Genomic DNA, 20448 nt, shown 5'->3' on the forward strand with positions numbered 1-20448 from the left:
TGTTAGTCTGCAGGTGGGAGGCTGGCGTACATTGATGACATAGATGCTGCTGACTGGCTGGTGTGATGTTAGTCTGCTGGCGGGAGGCTGCGAGCATTGATGACATAGATGCTGCTGACTGGCTGGTGTGATGTTAGTCTGCAGGTATGAGGCTGGCGTACATTGATGACATAGATGCTGCTGACTGGCTGGTGTGATGTTAGTCTGCAGGTGGGAGGCTGGCGTACATTGATGACATAGATGCTGCTGACTGGCTGGTGTGATGTTAGTCTGCTGGCGGGAGGCTGCGAGCATTGATGACATAGATGCTGCTGACTGGCTGGTGTGATGTTAGTCTGCAGGTATGAGGCTGGCGTACATTGATGACATAGATGCTGCTGACTGGCTGGTGTGATGTTAGTCTGCAGGTATGAGGCTGGCGTACATTGATGACATAGATGCTGCTGACTGGCTGGTGTGATGTTAGTCTGCAGGTGGGAGGCTGGCGTACATTGATGACATAGATGCTGCTGACTGGCTAGTGTGATGTTAGTCTGCTGGCGGGAGGCTGCGAGCATTGATGACATAGATGCTGCTGACTGGCTGGTGTGATGTTAGTCTGCTGGCGGGAGGCTGCGAGCATTGATGACATAGATGCTGCTGACTGGCTGGTGTGATGTTAGTCTGCAGGTATGAGGCTGGCGTACATTGATGACATAGATGCTGCTGACTGGCTGGTGTGATGTTAGTCTGCAGGTGAGAGGCTGGCGAGCATTGATGACATAGATGCTGCTGACTGGCTGGTGTGATGTTAGTGTGCAGGTGGGAGGCTGGCGTACATTGATGACATAGATGCTGCTGACTGGCTGGTGTGATGTTAGTCTGCAGGTGGGAGGCTGGCGAGCATTGATGACATAGATGCTGCTGACTAGCTGGTGTGATGTTAGTCTGCAGGTGGGAGGCTGGCGTACATTGATGACATAGATGCTGCTGACTGGCTGGTGTGATGTTAGTCTGCAGGTATGAGGCTGGCGTACATTGATGACATAGATGCTGCTGACTGGCTGGTGTGATGTTAGTCTGCAGGTGGGAGGCTGGCGAGCATTGATGACATAGATGCTGCTGACTGGCTGGTGTGATGTTAGTCTGCTGGCGGGAGGCTGCGAGCATTGATGACATAGATGCTGCTGACTGGCTGGTGTGATGTTAGTCTGCTGGCGGGAGGCTGCGAGCATTGATGACATAGATGCTGCTGACTGGCTGGTGTGATGTTAGTCTGCAGGTGGGAGGCTGGCGAGCATTGATGACATAGATGCTGCTGACTGGCTGGTGTGATGTTAGTGTGCAGGTGGGAGGCTGGCGTACATTGATGACATAGATGCTGCTGACTGGCTGGTGTGATGTTAGTCTGCAGGTGGGAGGCTGGCGAGCATTGATGACATAGATGCTGCTGACTGGCTGGTGTGATGTTAGTCTGCAGGTGGGAGGCTGGCGTACATTGATGACATAGATGCTGCTGACTGGCTGGTGTGATGTTAGTCTGCTGGCGGGAGGCTGCGAGCATTGATGACATAGATGCTGCTGACTGGCTGGTGTGATGTTAGTCTGCAGGTATGAGGCTGGCGTACATTGATGACTGGCTGGTGTGATGTTAGTCTGCAGGTGGGAGGCTGGCGTACATTGATGACATAGATGCTGCTGACTGGCTGGTGTGATGTTAGTCTGCAGGTGGGAGGCTGGCGTACATTGATGACATAGATGCTGCTGACTGGCTGGTGTGATGTTAGTCTGCAGGTATGAGGCTGGCGTACATTGATGACATAGATGCTGCTGACTGGCTGGTGTGATGTTAGTCTGCAGGTGGGAGGCTGGCGTACATTGATGACATAGATGCTGCTGACTGGCTGGTGTGATGTTAGTCTGCAGGTGGGAGGCTGGCGTACATTGATGACATAGATGCTGCTGACTGGCTGGTGTGATGTTAGTCTGCAGGTGGGAGGCTGGCGTACATTGATGACATAGATGCTGCTGACTGGCTGGTGTGATGTTAGTCTGCAGGTGGGAGGCTGGCGTACATTGATGACATAGATGCTGCTGACTGGCTGGTGTGATGTTAGTCTGCAGGTGGGAGGCTGGCGTACATTGATGACATAGATGCTGCTGACTGGCTGGTGTGATGTTAGTCTGCAGGTGGGAGGCTGGCGTACATTGATGACATAGATGCTGCTGACTGGCTGGTGTGATGTTAGTCTGCTGGCGGGAGGCTGCGAGCATTGATGACATAGATGCTGCTGACTGGCTGGTGTGATGTTAGTCTGCTGGCGGGAGGCTGCGAGCATTGATGACATAGATGCTGCTGACTGGCTGGTGTGATGTTAGTCTGCAGGTGGGAGGCTGGCGAGCATTGATGACATAGATGCTGCTGACTGGCTGGTGTGATGTTAGTCTGCAGGTGGGAGGCTGGCGTACATTGATGACATAGATGCTGCTGACTGGCTGGTGTGATGTTAGTCTGCAGGTGGGAGGCTGGCGAGCATTGATGACATAGATGCTGCTGACTGGCTGGTGTGATGTTAGTGTGCAGGTGGGAGGCTGGCGTACATTGATGACATAGATGCTGCTGACTGGCTGGTGTGATGTTAGTCTGCAGGTGGGAGGCTGGCGAGCATTGATGACAAAGATGCTGCTGACTGGCTGGTGTGATGTTAGTCTGCAGGTGGGAGGCTGGCGTACATTGATGACATAGATGCTGCTGACTGGCTGGTGTGATGTTAGTCTGCTGGCGGGAGGCTGCGAGCATTGATGACATAGATGCTGCTGACTGGCTGGTGTGATGTTAGTCTGCAGGTATGAGGCTGGCGTACATTGATGACATAGATGCTGCTGACTGGCTGGTGTGATGTTAGTCTGCAGGTGGGAGGCTGGCGTACATTGATGACATAGATGCTGCTGACTGGCTGGTGTGATGTTAGTCTGCAGGTGGGAGGCTGGCGTACATTGATGACATAGATGCTGCTGACTGGCTGGTGTGATGTTAGTCTGCAGGTATGAGGCTGGCGTACATTGATGACATAGATGCTGCTGACTGGCTGGTGTGATGTTAGTCTGCAGGTGGGAGGCTGGCGTACATTGATGACATAGATGCTGCTGACTGGCTGGTGTGATGTTAGTCTGCTGGCGGGAGGCTGCGAGCATTGATGACATAGATGCTGCTGACTGGCTGGTGTGATGTTAGTCTGCAGGTATGAGGCTGGCGTACATTGATGACATAGATGCTGCTGACTGGCTGGTGTGATGTTAGTCTGCAGGTGGGAGGCTGGCGTACATTGATGACATAGATGCTGCTGACTGGCTGGTGTGATGTTAGTCTGCTGGCGGGAGGCTGCGAGCATTGATGACATAGATGCTGCTGACTGGCTGGTGTGATGTTAGTCTGCAGGTATGAGGCTGGCGTACATTGATGACATAGATGCTGCTGACTGGCTGGTGTGATGTTAGTCTGCAGGTATGAGGCTGGCGTACATTGATGACATAGATGCTGCTGACTGGCTGGTGTGATGTTAGTCTGCAGGTATGAGGCTGGCGTACATTGATGACATAGATGCTGCTGACTGGCTGGTGTGATGTTAGTCTGCAGGTGGGAGGCTGGCGTACATTGATGACATAGATGCTGCTGACTGGCTAGTGTGATGTTAGTCTGCAGGTATGAGGCTGGCGTACATTGATGACATAGATGCTGCTGACTGGCTGGTGTGATGTTAGTCTGCAGGTGGGAGGCTGGCGTACATTGATGACATAGATGCTGCTGACTGGCTGGTGTGATGTTAGTCTGCAGGTGGGAGGCTGGCGTACATTGATGACATAGATGCTGCTGACTGGCTGGTGTGATGTTAGTCTGCAGGTATGAGGCTGGCGTACATTGATGACATAGATGCTGCTGACTGGCTGGTGTGATGTTAGTCTGCAGGTGGGAGGCTGGCGTACATTGATGACATAGATGCTGCTGACTGGCTGGTGTGATGTTAGTCTGCAGGTATGAGGCTGGCGTACATTGATGACATAGATGCTGCTGACTGGCTGGTGTGATGTTAGTCTGCTGGCGGGAGGCTGCGAGCATTGATGACATAGATGCTGCTGACTGGCTGGTGTGATGTTAGTCTGCAGGTATGAGGCTGGCGTACATTGATGACATAGATGCTGCTGACTGGCTGGTGTGATGTTAGTCTGCAGGTGGGAGGCTGGCGTACATTGATGACATAGATGCTGCTGACTGGCTGGTGTGATGTTAGTGTGCAGGTGGGAGGCTGGCGTACATTGATGACATAGATGCTGCTGACTGGCTGGTGTGATGTTAGTCTGCTGGCGGGAGGCTGCGAGCATTGATGACATAGATGCTGCTGACTGGCTGGTGTGATGTTAGTCTGCAGGTATGAGGCTGGCGTACATTGATGACATAGATGCTGCTGACTGGCTGGTGTGATGTTAGTCTGCAGGTATGAGGCTGGCGTACATTGATGACATAGATCCTGCTGACTGGCTGGTGTGATGTTAGTCTGCAGGTATGAGGCTGGCGTACATTGATGACATAGATGCTGCTGACTGGCTAGTGTGATGTTAGTCTGCAGGTATGAGGCTGGCGTACATTGATGACATAGATGCTGCTGACTGGCTAGTGTGATGTTAGTCTGCAGGTATGAGGCTGGCGTACATTGATGACATAGATGCTGCTGACTGGCTGGTGTGATGTTAGTCTGCAGGTATGAGGCTGGCGTACATTGATGACATAGATCCTGCTGACTGGCTGGTGTGATGTTAGTCTGCAGGTATGAGGCTGGCGTACATTGATGACATAGATGCTGCTGACTGGCTGGTGTGATGTTAGTCTGCAGGCATGAGGCTGGCGTACATTGATGACATAGATGCTGCTGACTGGCTTCTGATAAAGCTCAGTGTTTGCCATTATAAGGGCCTGCTGCTATTGGCTGCTTAGCAGACACACCTCCAGGCTTGCTCCATTCTGTCTCACTCTGAGGCCCTGTCCGGCAGATTGTGGCCTGTTGGGGATGACACCAAATGTCAAATCTCTGCACTGTGTCCTCATGTAAGCCTTCTGACCAGTTCTTCAAAAATTACTAAAAATGGCAGCCTAATAAATAGTACAAAATATTTGTATTATTGGTGCCAACGTAGTAGTGTTCTGAACTTAAAGGACAACTGAAGTGAGAAGTATATGGAGGCTGCCATATTTATTTCCTGTTAAACAATATCAGTTGCCTGACATCCCCGCTGATCTACTTGGCTGTAGAAGTGTCTGAATCACTCCAGAAACAAGGATGCAGCTAGTCTTGTCACATCTGACAATACTGTCAGAAACACCTGATGCTTTTAAAGAGACTCCGTAACAAAAATTGCATCCTGTTTTTTATCATCCTACAAGTTCTAAAAGCTATTCTAATGTGTTCTGGCTTACTGCAGCACTTTGTACTATCACTGTCTCTGTAATAAATCAACTTATCTCTCTCTTGTCAGACTTGTCAGCCTGTGTCTGGAAGGCTGCCAAGTTCTTCAGTGTTGTGGTTCTGCTATGAACTCCCCCTTCCAGGCCCCTCTATGCACACTGCCTGTGTGTTATTTAGATTAGAGCAGCTTCTCTCTTCTCTCTTATCTTTTACAAGGTGGATAAATCGTCCTCTGAGCTGGCTGGGCTTTCACATACTGAAGAATTACAGACCAGGGCAAAGCTGTTTGCAGGAAGAAAAGAGCAGCCTGAAACTTCAGTGCATGAGAGCAGAGGGGGGAAAGAAACACACAAATGATCTCTTGAGATTCAAAAGGAAGGGTGTATACAGCCTGCTTGTGTATGGATGTATTTTCTATGTGTGGACATACTGTACATCAACCTACTTCCTGTTTTGGTGGCCATTTTGTTTGTTTATAAACAAACTTTTAAAAACTGTTTTTAACCACTTTTAATGCGGCGGGGAGTGGCGAAATTGTGACAGAGGGTAATAGATGTCCCCTAAAGCACTGGTATGTTTACTTTTGTGTGATTTTAACAATACAGATTCTCTTTAAAGAGACTCTGTAACATCAAAAATATCCCCTGGGGGGTACTCACCTCGGGTGGGGGAAGCCTCGGGATCCTAATGAGGCTTCCCACGCCGTCCTCTGTCCCCCGGGGGTCTCGCCGCAGCCCTCCGAACAGCCGGCGACTGTGCCGACTGTCAGTTCAATATGTACCTTTGCTGGCTCCAGCGGGGGCGCTGTGGCTGCTTTCCGTTCCGAACTACACGGAAATACCCGATCTCAGCCGGGTCCGCTCTACTGCGCAGGCGCCGGAAACTTGCGCCTGCGCAGTAGAGCAGATCCGACGGCGATCGGGTATTTCCGTGTAGTTCGGAGCCGACAGCCATCAGAGCGCCTGCGCAGGAGCCAGGAAGGTAAATATTGCGTCACCGCTGTACGGAGGGCTGCAGCGAGACCCCTGACGGATGGAGGACGGCGTGGGAAGCCTCATTAGGATCCTGAGGCTTCCCCCACCCGAGGTGAGTACCCCCCAGGGGATCTTTTCATGTTACAGTTCCTCTTTAAGGGTCTGTGGCTAAAAATATCAGAGGCAGGGGATCAGGACTGCCAGGCAGCTGGTATTGCTTAAAAGGTAATACATGTGGCAGTAGTATAATGTGAGCTGTGACACAGGAACAATGCACTCTGGTGTACAGCTTGTTCTGCTTGCAGCTATTTGCATCTTATTGTCTCTCATGTTAATCATCACTTCCTCTAGTAATGTGTGCACTGGAGCCCCGATCTCCGCAGGAGAAGGAAAGCCATGCCTGGACGCTATTGCTATTCCCACCGCAGCCAGCATCCGCTTGTCCTCCCCTCTCCATAGCACAGAACATGGGGCTCAGCAGATGCTTCCAGCTAGAGGGTTTGTACAGGCAGAGGTGGTACTGAACCATCAGGTGTGAGTATTTCAGGCGATTGTTATCAGAGGTCTGGGTTACCCTGCAGAGAACAGGTCTTATTATATTTCATCTTATTAATGTTTTCATACTCAGTGGAAGGTCTCTATTTCCAGTGCTAGTTTGTTGGAAAACGCACATTCCACGTTGAGGCCCCTTTTACACTTAAACACTTTTTTTTGCGTTGCGTTACTCTTTCTGCACGCAGGGTAGCGTAACGGCAAAGACCGTGTATAGGGACCAGTGCGCTAAACGTGTCACATTGCACCGCAAGCTTCCGATTCACTGCTGACCCACGCAAAGTCTACAGCCACGTCACTGTGCGACTTCTGTGGCAAAACAACGGGGGCGGAATGCGTAGAAGTCGGTGCGCAATGAAATTTGTTGGCGGTGCCGCATCTGGTCAGAACAACGCAAATACCGTGGGGAAGCCAGGAATCCCAGTAATGTGCTTCCTGTTCAGCGGGCAGTGCGTCACTCAGTGACGGGTGTGGGGGGGCGGTGCTACGCATATGACCATGTCGGCGCACGCTGCTGCAGGGTCATATGAATCTATTTTTTGCTCCGCCCCCCCACATCTCAACGCTCTGACCAGGTATAAACCCGGCCTCAAGGGAATGCGATGGGAGAAGAATATGGAGGCTGCCATACTTATTTCCTATTAAACAATGCACATTGCCTGGCTGTCCTGCTGATCCTTTGCCTCTAATACTTCTAGCCACAGCCCCTGAACAAGCATGCAGCAGATCAGGTGACTGAAGTGTGACTGGATTAGCTGCATGCTTGTTTCAGGTGTGTGATTCAGACACTACTGCAGCCAAAGAGATCAGGGCTGCCATGCAACTGGTATTGTTTAACGGGAAATAAATATGGCAGCCTCCATATACCTCTCTCTTCAGGTCCACTTTAGGGAAGTGTAGGCGGAGCTGTAACTAGTTTGGCCACATTGGCTACTTTTCTCTTGAGATTTGTTGCTGCTCCGGTAATCTGACTCTTGTTTTCTCACGCAGGAAAGGCGGCCGTTTCTTGCGTCCGAATGCAATGAATTGCCGAAGGCGGAGAAGTGGAGGAGACAGGTATGTGGCTCTAACAGGGTGTGAGTATGTGGGGGCGTGTCTGACTGCAGTGCATGGTCACAGGGCTGCAATGTGATTGGTGAATCCTCCTCCCGCTAATGTATGTGGGGGCGTGTCTGACAGCGGTGCATGGTCACAGTGCTGTGCTTGGGGAAGCCTCCTCCCAATAATGTATGTGGGGGCGTGTCTGACGGCGGTGCATGGTCACAGTGCTGTGCTTGGTGAAGCCTCCTCCCAATAATGTATGTGGGGGCGTGTCTGACAGCGGTGCATGGTCACAGGGCTGTGATTGGTGAAGCCTCCTCCCAATAATGTATGTGGGGGCGTGTCCGGCGGTGCATGGTCACAGGGCTGCAATGTGATTGGTGAAGCCTCCACCCACTAATGTATGTGTGGGCGTGTCTGACGGCCGTGCATGGTCACAGGGCTGTGATTGGTGAAGCCCCCTCCCAATAATGTATGTGGGGGCGTGTCCGGCGGTGCATGGTCACAGGGCTGCAATGTGATTGGTGAAGCCTCCTCCCACTAATGTATGTGTGGGCGTGTCTGACGGCCGTGCATGGTCACAGGGCTGTGATTGATGAAGCCCCCTCCCAATAATGTATGTGGGGGCGTGTCCGGCGGTGCATGGTCACAGGGCTCCTCCCAATAATGTATGTGGGGGCGTGTCTGACGGCGGTGCATGGTCACAGGGCTGCAATGTGATTGGGGAAGCACTCGGTACGCACGCCCCTGGGGTACTTCCGCTGAGTGTTAGGGTGCAAACAAACATCCAATTTTGATTGGCCAATCATTGGCTAATGTTACCACCTCCATGTAGTATGAGAGCGTACCTAGACAATTTGCTAACAGTGTTCTAAAACTGCTGATCCTCATACTACATGGAGGTGGTGTAATTGGCCAATCAAAATTGGATGTGTGTAATAGGGGTCCAAAAGCTTATCCTTGTCAATCTGTTGAATTGGATGTGAACAAATATATATATAGATATATAGTTCGTTAAAGAGAATCTGTATTGTTAAAATCGCACAAAAGTAAACATACCAGTGCGTTAGGGGACATCTCCTATTACCCTCTGTCACAATTTCGCCGCTCCTCGCCGCATTAAAAGTGGTTAAAAACAGTTTTAAAAAGTTTGTTTATAAACAAACAAAATGGCCACCAAAAGAGGAAGTAGGTTGATGTACAGCATGTCCACACATAGAAAATACATCCATACACAAACAGGCTGTATACACCCTTCCTTTTGAATCTCAAGAGATCATTTGTGTGTTTCTTTCCCCCTGCAGTTTTCATGCACTGAAGTTTCAGGCTGCTCTTTTCTTCCTGCAAACAGCTTTGCCCTAGTCTGTAATTCTTCAGTATGTGAAAGCCCAGCCAGCTCAGAGGACGATTTATCCAGCTTGTAAAAGATAAGAGAGAAGAGAGAAGCTGCTCTAATCTAAATAACACACAGGCAGTGTGCATAGAGGGGCCTGGAAGGGGGAGTTCATAGCAGAACCACAACACTGAAGAACTTGGCAGCCTTCCAGACACAGGCCGACAAGTCTGACAGGGGAAAGATACATTGATTTATTACAGAGACTGTGATAGTAGAAAGTGCTGCAGTAAGCCAGAACACATTAGAATAGCTTTTTGAACTTGTAGGATGATAAAAAACAGTATGCAATTTTTGTTACGGAGTCTCTTTAAGATAATTAAATCTACATCGGGGGAGGACTTGGCCCACCCCCAGAAAGGGGTACGCACTGCAGTAACGATGAGAAGCGCTGGAGCAGAGTTTGGTCAGTGGAGATTGGTTAAGGCATTTAATACGTTTACACAGATTCGGTGCTGCTTTTGTTGATGTCTGTATTCCTGACTGCAATTAAAGAGGACATGTAGTGAAATTGGCATAATTACTGTAATTATTATTATTGATTTTTACAGCACCAACATATTCCGTGGCGCTGTACAAAGTAAGAAACAAACATGGAGTACATAATAATACAGACAATGGTGTACACTAATATACACAATACAGACTTGGTGCAAAATACAGAATTGGAAAATTACAGTGACAAAATTAATATGAATAAATGTGTAATAAATTCCTAGATACAAGAGGGTGAGAGAGCACTGCCCTTGTGAGCTTACAATCTAATGAAATGGGGGAAACAAGAAGTGGGGTAGTGTACAATAATCATACCTAGAGGCAGTGTGGTTTAGGTTATCTAGTAAGGTCAAAGGGAAAATGGCCTATGGTAGAGCGTATGCTCGTCGGAAAAAGGGAGTTTTGAGGGAGCGTTTAAAGATATCAAAGGTTGGAGAGAGGCGAATATGTTGTGGAAGGACAATCCAGAGGAGGGGTAAGGCACATGAGAAATCCTGTATACATGAATGTGAGGAGGTGATTCTAGAGGAGGACAACAGAAGCTCCTGTGCAGATCTGAGATTGCGGTTGGGTTGGTATCTGGAGACTAGTGAGGAGATGTACAGGGGAGAGAGATTGTGGAGAGCTTTGTAGGTTAGGGTTAGGAGTTTGAACTGAGGGTAGGAACACACTAGGCAGACACGCTAGTGTTGCAAGAAACGCATATAATGCAAGTCAATGGGCTGCATGGAACAATGCATATGTTTGCATTCTGCAATGAGCGTTTTTTAAAAAGCAGGACTTGCTGCATATTGTTCCAAAATGCATATAAAACATGTATTGCGTTTTAGTGTTTTTTTTTTTTATGCATTTTTTTAAACTAAGTTTGATGATGTATGTCTACTTCCTGTTGCCTTCCTGGTGATTAGCATAAAACGCATACAAAATGCATCTGCGATTTATATATGCAAACACACACAAAGGCAAGAAAAAGGCATGTGCGGAACAAAAACACAAACACTGAAATCGCACGCACAGTATCAAACACTGAAGACAGATCACGAAGGATCAGTATGGAATAATGGCCTTTGGATTTAGGTGTGAGGAGATCATTAGCCACTGTAGTTAGAGCTGTTTCTGTGGAATGGTTACAACGAAAGCCAGACTGGAACTGATCAAGCAGGGAATTAGCATATAAATGCTGACTTAGTTCAGCATGAACTTAGCCAGCAGTTCAAGTAGTTTGGATGCAAATGGGAGAAGTGACACTGGGCGGTAGTTAAGCGAGTTCGGTGGGATCTAGAGATGGGTTTTTTAAGTAGTGGTGTCACAACAGCCTTTTTGAGTGGGGACGGAAAGATGCCAGTAGAGAGGGACAGGTTAAATAGCGTTGTTAGTGCAGGCATGAGAGATGAGGATAGCTGCGGAATGAGATGGGAGGGAATAGGATCCAGAGAACAGGTGTTGGATAAGATTCGGAGATTATAGAGGAGAGAGAATGATCAGAGAGTGGAATGAAACTGTAATAAAATGGCTTGTTTTTTACAATATTCATTTATAGGTTATTTAGTCAGTATTTGCCCATTGTACAATCGTTCCTCACCATGATTTACATTCTGCAGCACAAGTGATACAAGGAAGTGTTTCAGTTTTGTTTTGCTGCGGTCCTTTCCCAATAAATATCACCCCCTTTTTGTGGACATCTCAGGCTGCTGCTAAATGCTGCGTCACCACAGAGTTCTGATATTCTATAATCGTGTATTATCTTGTATGCAGATACCTCCAGTATCACAGTAGACTTTTAATATTTATTATTGATTTATAGAACACCAACATATTCCGTGGCGCTGATATATTACTGTAATAAATCTTCATGTTTGTTTTGCAACAGATTATTGGCGAAATCTCGAAGAAAGTGGCTCAGATTCAGAACGGTAAGCTTGCTAGAATAATACCTGCTGTACGTAATGCTCGGGTCCATCTAAATCTGTAAAATGTTGTAAAATGCGTCCCTGGATAAAGGACCAATGTCACAATGTGTGCGTGCGGATGTGTAGAAAGTACATTTGTTCCAGAGTTTATTTTTTTTATTGACTCATTTTATGGAATTTACATATAACAATTGCCACACCCCTTCCTTGTCCCGCCTGTTTTTTGTGGTTTCTGATTGTCTTACAAGCATCTTGTTTGTCTTTATTTTCAGCCGGTCTTGGAGAATTCCGAATTCGAGACTTAAATGATGAAATAAACAAGCTGATCAGAGAGAAGGGCCACTGGGAGGTCCGCATCAAGGAGCTGGGGGGTCCTGATTATTCTGTAAGTCTTGCTTTGTGTTGTGTTTGGGTGATTAGTTGCGTTGCTGCATTTTTACCAGCAGAGGGCAGCGAGGAGGCTGCTATACAGGCCTTGTTCCCACTACACACAGTTTTCTCTCAAGCGGTGAGCTGCCATTTTTCCTGTGTGCTTCCCGTTGTGTTTTGGGAACTAGGCCTTATTGTCATATAGAACTTATTAGAACACGTTCAGGTCTATGTTAAAGCGGTATTAAACTCTGACATAATCAGTAAACATGTGTTTTCCTACTTTGTATATCCCATACACTTATCATATTTGCATTTGTGCATAAGTATTATTCATTTAGAAATTACAAGTTCCCAAAGTACAGTTTTATTTTGCTCTGAAAGCTGCCATTGCATTGTATTCCACCTGAGCGTTACGGACGAGCTCAGCTCGTCCAGCAACGCCGCGGTGGATTGCTCAGGCCCTGGTGGGCCGATTTGCATAATTTTTTTTTTTAAACACGCAGCTAGCACTTTGATAGCTGCGTGTTTGTTCTGATCGCCACCGCCGATCCGCTGCTACCCGCTGCGAAAGAGGCCCCCCCCCACCTGCAGACCCCTTGCGCAGCCTGGCCAATCACCACCAGGCTGTGCTATGGGGTGGATCGGGACTCCCCCTGACGTAATGATTTCTGACATCATGATTTCTGAGCAGTGTGTCAGTTCTGGACACATTAGGAGTTTCTGCACAGTCAGGGAATGTTTACATTCCTCTCTGCTGCAAGTAAGTAGACACAAGATAATGTTATCACCAGTTAGGAGGGGGATCTCCCTTCAGGGAGCTTTCAATTGAAAAAGTAAGTCCTGTGTTTTAACCAATGAATGCTGTTCTGCTAATAAAAATTATGGTAGCCTATTAGATGTTGTAAATAATCTTTTAGAACAAATAAGAAATGCTGGGTTTTAAACCGCTTTAAAGATATGCTCTGTGTTTCTTTTCTTCTTTTTCTACCTGAAAGAGTTAAACAATACAAGCTATACAAGTGACAGTTTCTGTACCGGTCAGGACCGGGTCAGATTTACCCAGTCAGACTATAGTGTAGCCCTCATTGATGTGGAATTACAGCCTAAAATGCTTTCCTGGCAGAGAACAGCTTCTGAGTGCAGGGGAGAGATAAAAAAGGTCAATAGTTCATAGATTTTAGCTCTGGAACACTGAAAGATTGTCAGCATAGCAGGCCTGAACGATTTATCGATTGTAGATCGAAATCGTGATCGCGGAAACGGCGATTCCGTGATGGTCAAAGCAGCGTCTTTTGACGATATTCAACGCCCTCCTGCGGTGCAGCAGTAACTTGCGCTCTTGCTTGCCGCTCAGTGTAAAAGTAGCAGAGGCTCTCATTCTTTGCGGCGGATCGCTACCTCCTCCCTTCCGCTTAGTAGTGTAGGTGATGTGGCTGCGGGTGCGCGCGCATTGACTGGCGGCAGCACGAAGAGACCTAGAGCCCGTTTTTAGCTTAGGTCAACCTAGTTATGATTTAAGAACTCGCATGTTCTGTTCCGGCATACATTATAGGATCTCACACTCACTGACACGTGACCGATCTGGTTTGTGATTGCAGCGTATCGGCCCCAAGATGCTGGACCACGAGGGGAAGGAGGTGCCTGGAAATCGGGGATACAAGTACTTCGGAGCAGCCAAAGACTTGCCCGGCGTCCGGGAGCTGTTTGAAAAAGAGCGTAAGTGTCTTCTGCTGTAGTATTAGCGACTTCTGCAGTGCAAGAGGGTGATTCCTGATAGTGCCGGGGGTAATTGTGACTCCTATTCATTATCACATAATCAGACGCAGTGTTAGCGAGGTCACTGAGGACTACGAGCCTCCAACAACACAACCGGGACAATATTAATTACAGAATGGTTATGGTAACATTCCTCAGGAAACGCAAGCCCTTTGCAGAGACTTCAGAACAAGCAGACAAACCATTTTTAATCGTTTATTTTATAAAAAAAAAATGCTTAAACTAAATATAGCAATTGAAACAGATCGATACAAAAATAAAAGGAATAAGCGTGAAAATAACTGAATATAATGTCATGAGCAGTTTGTCAAGTTATCGTATGTCCTTTGGAATAGTTAGTCCAAAACAGAAGATATAAAGTCTTATTATGGAAAGTTCTGTGGGTAACAGCCAAAGCCTTGATGGTAAATGGATGGCTGCAGACTCTCTCTTTCAGCCTCAGTGTCCAGCCAGTTTTTTTTAACCCTTTCTCCACTGGAGGGTGGAGATTTTAAGGGGACATGGGCTGTGTCTGCTACAGGTCCCTTCTCCACCCCTTTGTTACGCCAGAATAGAATATGAAACACCTGAAATGGTCATATCTCGGCGAAAGCTTTGACATACCTAGCATCTATGTAAGAATGATGTTTTTTTTTATTCAAAGTGAATTAAAAGTCATTTTTCCCAGTATCATTCTACCTGCAGGAGTGTGCCCAGGGTCTGGTCACTAAGAAATGTATGTGGTTATCTGGACTTCTCTGTCTGTCTTTAGGTGCGTACACACACACTACGGCCACCAACGACGGGTCCATCAGACCCGCCCACTGGGCGGACTTTCAGGCGACAGTAGCGCGTGTGTACGCACTGTCGGCGGACTGATAAGGCTGGTGCATCCGCTGGGCAGATTGCTCAGAAAGAGCCTTATCAGTCCGCCGACAGCGTCTACACATGCGCTACTGTCGCCTGAAAGTCCGTCCAGCGGGAGGGTCTGACGGACCCGTCGTTGGCAGCCGTAGTGCGTGTGTACGCATTTTTTGAAGTAGAATGGGCAATCTGCTTGGGGGAGTTTTATTGCCCCCTTCTCCAGAGAAGGATAAATATACAACCCTTTCCTGTGGAGCAGAGGTCTAGGTTGAAATGAACTTGGTTTTTTGTTAAAACAAGCTTAAGTAATCATATTTTTGTGCTCAATTTTTATTTGCTGGGCGCATTAAACACAGGGTGAATCTATCACACCCTGCCCTGTGGGTCAGGATATATCTGGGGGTATTTGGCGGCTGCCTGTGTTGGGGGTTTCAGCTGCATCAGTCATTGAGCAGTCTGTAACACTGATGTATTGAGTTTTCCTGCTTAGTGGACACAGGGCTGCAGATATTCTTGTGTCATAAATGACCTGATATTATTACTGATGCTAGTCTCACATCTATATGTTCGGATATTCATACAATCCAGCGCTGATTCTGATGGTCACACAAACTAACCCTACAACCTCTGGATCAACAGGGATATGTGAGGGAGCAGGCTGGTGTTGTACCTTCCTCTGGATCAGCAGGGATATGTGAGGGTGCAGGCCAGGGCTGTGGAGTCGGTCCAAAAATCCTCCGACTCCGACTCCTCAGTTTAGGGTTCCACCGACTCCGACTCCACGACTCCGACTCCTCTAATTTGCATATTACAATTTTGTTGATTAAAAGTATGTAACATGAAATTCGTCTCATAACTGCCAACGCTTAGGAATTTACAAGACAACTGAAGTGAGAAGGATATGTAGACTACTATATTTATTCCCTTTAGACTAAAACTAGTCCTTGGTAAGAGTACTTGTAAAAGGTACAAACCGGAACAAAGAACATCTATCAGGCCCTAGGCAATGTAAGTGTGGGTACATGTAAGAATGATGTGCAGGTACTCTGCAGGGGAATGAGGAGATTGTAAACAGACAACACCTCTGTGTTCAATGTGCACAGCATTCTCAGTGGATTCCCTGCAGCTCTGTGGAGAGTGCATATGTAGAGTATAGTACTACTGTGTAACAAAGTAAACCTGAGACAGATGAAATTAAAGTTTTATACATACCTGGGGCTTCCTCCAGCCGCCTTCAGGATAATCAGTCCCTCGTTGTCCTCCTCCACCACCTGGATCTTCTGCTATGAGTCCAGGTACTTGAGCCAGTCTGGCGTAGTGCGCATGAACACACTCCACCGCTAGGAGCATACTACACCTGTGCAGCACTATTGCACAGGTGCAGAATGTTCCTGGCTGTGGGAGTGGCATGCGGCCGGACTGCGCTGACTGGCTGAATTACCAGGACTCATAGCAGAAGATCCGGGTGGTGGAGGACAGTGAGGGACTGATTAGCCTGAAGGGGGCCGGAGGAAGCCCCAGGTATGTATAAAACTTTACTTTTCATCCGTCTCAGGTACCCTTTAATTTGTAGTCACCAAACCAAATTTTAATAACATATCAAATTATTTGATTTCATCAGCAAAGGGAGTGCATACATTTGCATAAATCAGCATCAGTGCAGAATTATTTCCATCTCATTGACCATCTCTATTAGTGACACAGCTACACATCAGGCTTTATTCTTACAGCATAGATGTTATTTAGTATATATAAGAGATTCCTGTGTACGCATCATATATACAGTCACAATCAGATGTGTATATCTGACCTTAAAAATACGGGGACTGCTTTATTGAAGCAGCACAAATAACTAATTTTGATTGGTTTATTTCATTTTTGTGGACTAAGCACAGCTATTACTGTATGTATAAATTATTTTTAATGACTATTATCTGAGAAATAGAACATTTTATCATATTTTCTATTTTAATTACAGTTACAAATTCATTAGGAGTCGGAGTCGGTGCATTTTTTCCCGACTCCGACTCCAGGCACCCAAAATTGCCCGACTCCACGACTCCGACTCCACAGCCCTGGTGCAGGCTGGTGTTGTACCTTCCTCTGGTTCAGCAGGGATATGTGAGGGAGCAGGCTGGTGTTGTGCCTTCCTCTGGATCAGCAGGGATATGTGAGGGTGCAGGCTGGTGTTGTGCCTTCCTCTGGATCAGCAGGGATATGTGAGGGTGCAGGCTGGTGTTGTGCCCTCCTCTGGATCAGCAGGGATGTGTGAGGGTACAGGCTGGTGTTGTACCTTCCTCTGGATCAGCAGGGATATGTGAGGGAGCAGGCTGGTGTTGTGCCTTCCTCTGGATCAGCAGGGATATGTGAGGGAGCAGGCTGGTGTTGTACCTTCCTCTGGATCAGCAGGGATATGGGAGGGTGCAGGCTGGTGTTGTACCTTCCTCTGGATCAGCAGAGATATGTGAGGGTGCAGGCTGGTGTTGTGCCTTCCTCTGGATCAGCAGGGATATATGAGGGAGCAGGCTGGTGTTGTGCCTTCCTCTGGATCAGCAGGGATATGTGAGGGTGCAGGCTGGTGTTGTACCTTCCTCTGGTTCAGCAGGGATATGTGAGGGTGCAGGCTGGCGCTGCGCCTTCCTCTGGATCAGCAGGGATATGTGAGGGAGCCGGCTGGTGTTGTGCCTTCCTCTGGATCAGCAGGGATATGTGAGGGAGCAGGCGGGTGTTGTGCCTTCCTCTGGGTCAGCAGGGATATGTGAGGGTGCAGGCTGGTGTTGTACCTTCCTCTGGATCAGCGGGGATATGTGAGGGAGCAGGCTGGTGTTGTGCCTTCCTCTGGATCAGCAGGGATATGTGAGGGAGCAGGCGGGTGTTGTGCCTTCCTCGGGGTCAGCAGGGATATGTGAGGGTGCAGGCTGGTAGTGTGCCTTCCTCTGGATCAGCAGGGATATGTGAGGGAGCAGGCTGGTGTTGTGCCTTCCTCTGGATCAGCAGGGATATGTGAGGGAGCAGGCTGGTGTTGTGCCTTCCTCTGGATCAGCAGGGATATGTGAGGGTGCAGGCTGGTGCTGTGCCTTCCTCTGGATCAACAGGGATATGTGAGGGTGCAGGCTGGTGTTGTGCCTTCCTATGGATCAGCAGGGATATGTGAGGGTGCAGGCTGGTGTTGTGCCTTCCTCTGGATCAGCAGGGATATGTGAGCAGGCTGGTGTTGTGCCTTCCTCTGGATCAGCAGGGATATGTGAGGGTGCAGGCTGGTGTTGTGCCTTCCTCTGGATCAGCAGGGATATGTGAGGGTGCAGGCTGGTGTTGTGCCTTCCTCTGGATCAGCAGGGATATGTGAGGGAGCAGGCTGGTGCTGTACCTTCCTCTGGATCAGCAGGAATATGTGAGGGAGCAGGCTGGTGTTGTGCCTTCCTCTGGATCAGCAGGGGTATGTGAGGGAGCAGGCTGGTGTTGTGCCTTCCTCTGAATCAGCAGGGATATGTGAGGGAGCAGGCTGGTGTTGTGCCTTCCTCTGGATCAGCAGGGATATGTGAGGGAGCAGGCTGGTGTTGTGCCTTCCTCTGGATCAGCAGGGATATGTGAGGGTGCGGGCTGGTGTTGTGCCTTCCTCTGAATCAGCAGGGATATGTGAGGGAGCAGGCTGGTGTTGTGCCTTCCTCTGGATCAGCAGGGATATGTGAGGGAGCAGGCTGGTGTTGTGCTTTCCTCTGGATCAGCAGGGATATGTGAGGGTGCGGGCTGGTGTTGTGCCTTCCTCTGAATCAGCAGGGATATGTGAGGGAGCAGGCTGGTGTTGTGCCTTCCTCTGGATCAGCAGGGATATGTGAGGGAGCAGGCTGGTGTTGTGCTTTCCTCTGGATCAGCAGGGATATGTGAGGGAGCAGGCTGGTGTTGTGCCTTCCTCTGGATCAGCAGGGATATGTGAGGGTGCAGGCTGGTGTTGTGCCTTCCTCTGGATCAGCAGGGATATGTGAGGGTGCAGGTTGGTGTGCCTTCCTCTGGATCAGCAGGGATATGTAAGGGAGCAGGCTGGTGTTGTGCCTTCCTCTGGATCAGCAGGGATATGTGAGGGAGCGGGCTGGTGTTGCGCCTTCCTCTGGATCAGCAGGGATATGTGAGGGAGCAGGCTGGTGTTGTGCCTTCCTCTGAATCAGCAGGGATATGTGAGGGAGCAGGCTGGTGTTGTGCCTTCCTCTGGATCAGCAGGGATATGTGAGGGAGCAGGCTGGTGTTGTGCTTTCCTCTGGATCAGCAGGGATATGTGAGGGTGCGGGCTGGTGTTGTGCCTTCCTCTGAATCAGCAGGGATATGTGAGGGAGCAGGCTGGTGTTGTGCCTTCCTCTGGATCAGCAGGGATATGTGAGGGAGCAGGCTGGTGTTGTGCTTTCCTCTGGATCAGCAGGGATATGTGAGGGAGCAGGCTGGTGTTGTGCCTTCCTCTGGATCAGCAGGGATATGTGAGGGAGCAGGCTGGTGTTGTACCTTCCTCTGGATCAGCAGGGATATGTGAGGGAGCAGGCTGGTGTTGTACCTTCCTCTGGATCAGCAGGGATATGTGAGGGTGTAGGCTGGTGTTGTACCTTCCTCTGGATCAGCAGGGATATGTGAGGGAGCAGGCTGGTGTTGCGCCTTCCTCTGGATCAGCAGGGATATGTGAGGGAGCAGGCTGGTGTTGTACCTTCCACTGGATCAGCAGGGATATGTGAGGGAGCAGGCTGGTGTTGTACCTTCCTCTGGATCAGCAGGGATATATGAGGGAGCAGGCTGGTGTTGTACCTTCCTCTGGATCAGCAGGGATATGTGAGGGAGCAGGCTGGTGTTGTGCTTTCCTCTGGATCAGCAGGGATATGTGAGGGAGCAGGCTGGTGTTGTGCCTTCCTCTGGATCAGCAGGGATATGTGAGGGAGCAGGCTGGTGTTGTACCTTCCTCTGGATCAGCAGGGATATGTGAGGGAGCAGGCTGGTGTTGTGCTTTCCTCTGGATCAGCAGGGATATGTGAGGGAGCAGGCTGGTGTTGTGCCTTCCTCTGGATCAGCAGGGATATGTGAGGGAGCAGGCTGGTGTTGTACCTTCCTCTGGATCAGCAGGGATATGTGAGGGAGCAGGCTGGTGTTGTACCTTCCTCTGGATCAGCAGGGATATGTGAGGGTGTAGGCTGGTGTTGTACCTTCCTCTGGATCAGCAGGGATATGTGAGGGAGCAGGCTGGTGTTGCGCCTTCCTCTGGATCAGCAGGGATATGTGAGGGAGCAGGCTGGTGTTGTACCTTCCACTGGATCAGCAGGGATATGTGAGGGAGCAGGCTGGTGTTGTACCTTCCTCTGGATCAGCAGGGATATATGAGGGAGCAGGCTGGTGTTGTACCTTCCTCTGGATCAGCAGGGATATGTGAGGGAGCAGGCTGGTGTTGCGCCTTCCTCTGGATCAGCAGGGATATGTGAGGGAGCAGGCTGGTGTTGTGCCTTCCTCTGGATCAGCAGGGATATGTGAGGGTGCAGGCTGGTGTTGTGCCTTCCTCTGGATCAGCAGGGATATGTGAGGGTGCAGGCTGGTGTTGTGCCTTCCTCTGGATCAGCAGGGATATGTGAGGGAGCAGGCTGGTGTTGTGCCTTCCTCTGGATCAGCAGGGATATGTGAGGGTGCAG

At 49.0% G+C, this 20448-nt stretch overlaps 1 protein-coding gene across 1 annotated transcript in view; it reads left to right on the forward strand.

Annotated features, from left to right (window-relative positions):
* ISY1 (ISY1 splicing factor homolog) overlaps window positions 1–20448 on the forward strand; it is a 64480-nt gene that overhangs the window by 12254 nt on the left and 31778 nt on the right. Inside the window, exons 4-7 of the mRNA XM_068255002.1 lie at window positions 7955–8020; window positions 11764–11806; window positions 12076–12188; window positions 13774–13891. Coding sequence (XP_068111103.1) covers window positions 7955–8020; window positions 11764–11806; window positions 12076–12188; window positions 13774–13891 — 340 coding nt within the window. The remainder of the gene's footprint in view (window positions 1–7954; window positions 8021–11763; window positions 11807–12075; window positions 12189–13773; window positions 13892–20448) is intronic.

The sequence above is a fragment of the Hyperolius riggenbachi genome, chromosome 9 (genome assembly GCF_040937935.1).
Source record: "Hyperolius riggenbachi isolate aHypRig1 chromosome 9, aHypRig1.pri, whole genome shotgun sequence".
Taxonomy (NCBI): Eukaryota; Metazoa; Chordata; class Amphibia; order Anura; family Hyperoliidae; genus Hyperolius; species Hyperolius riggenbachi.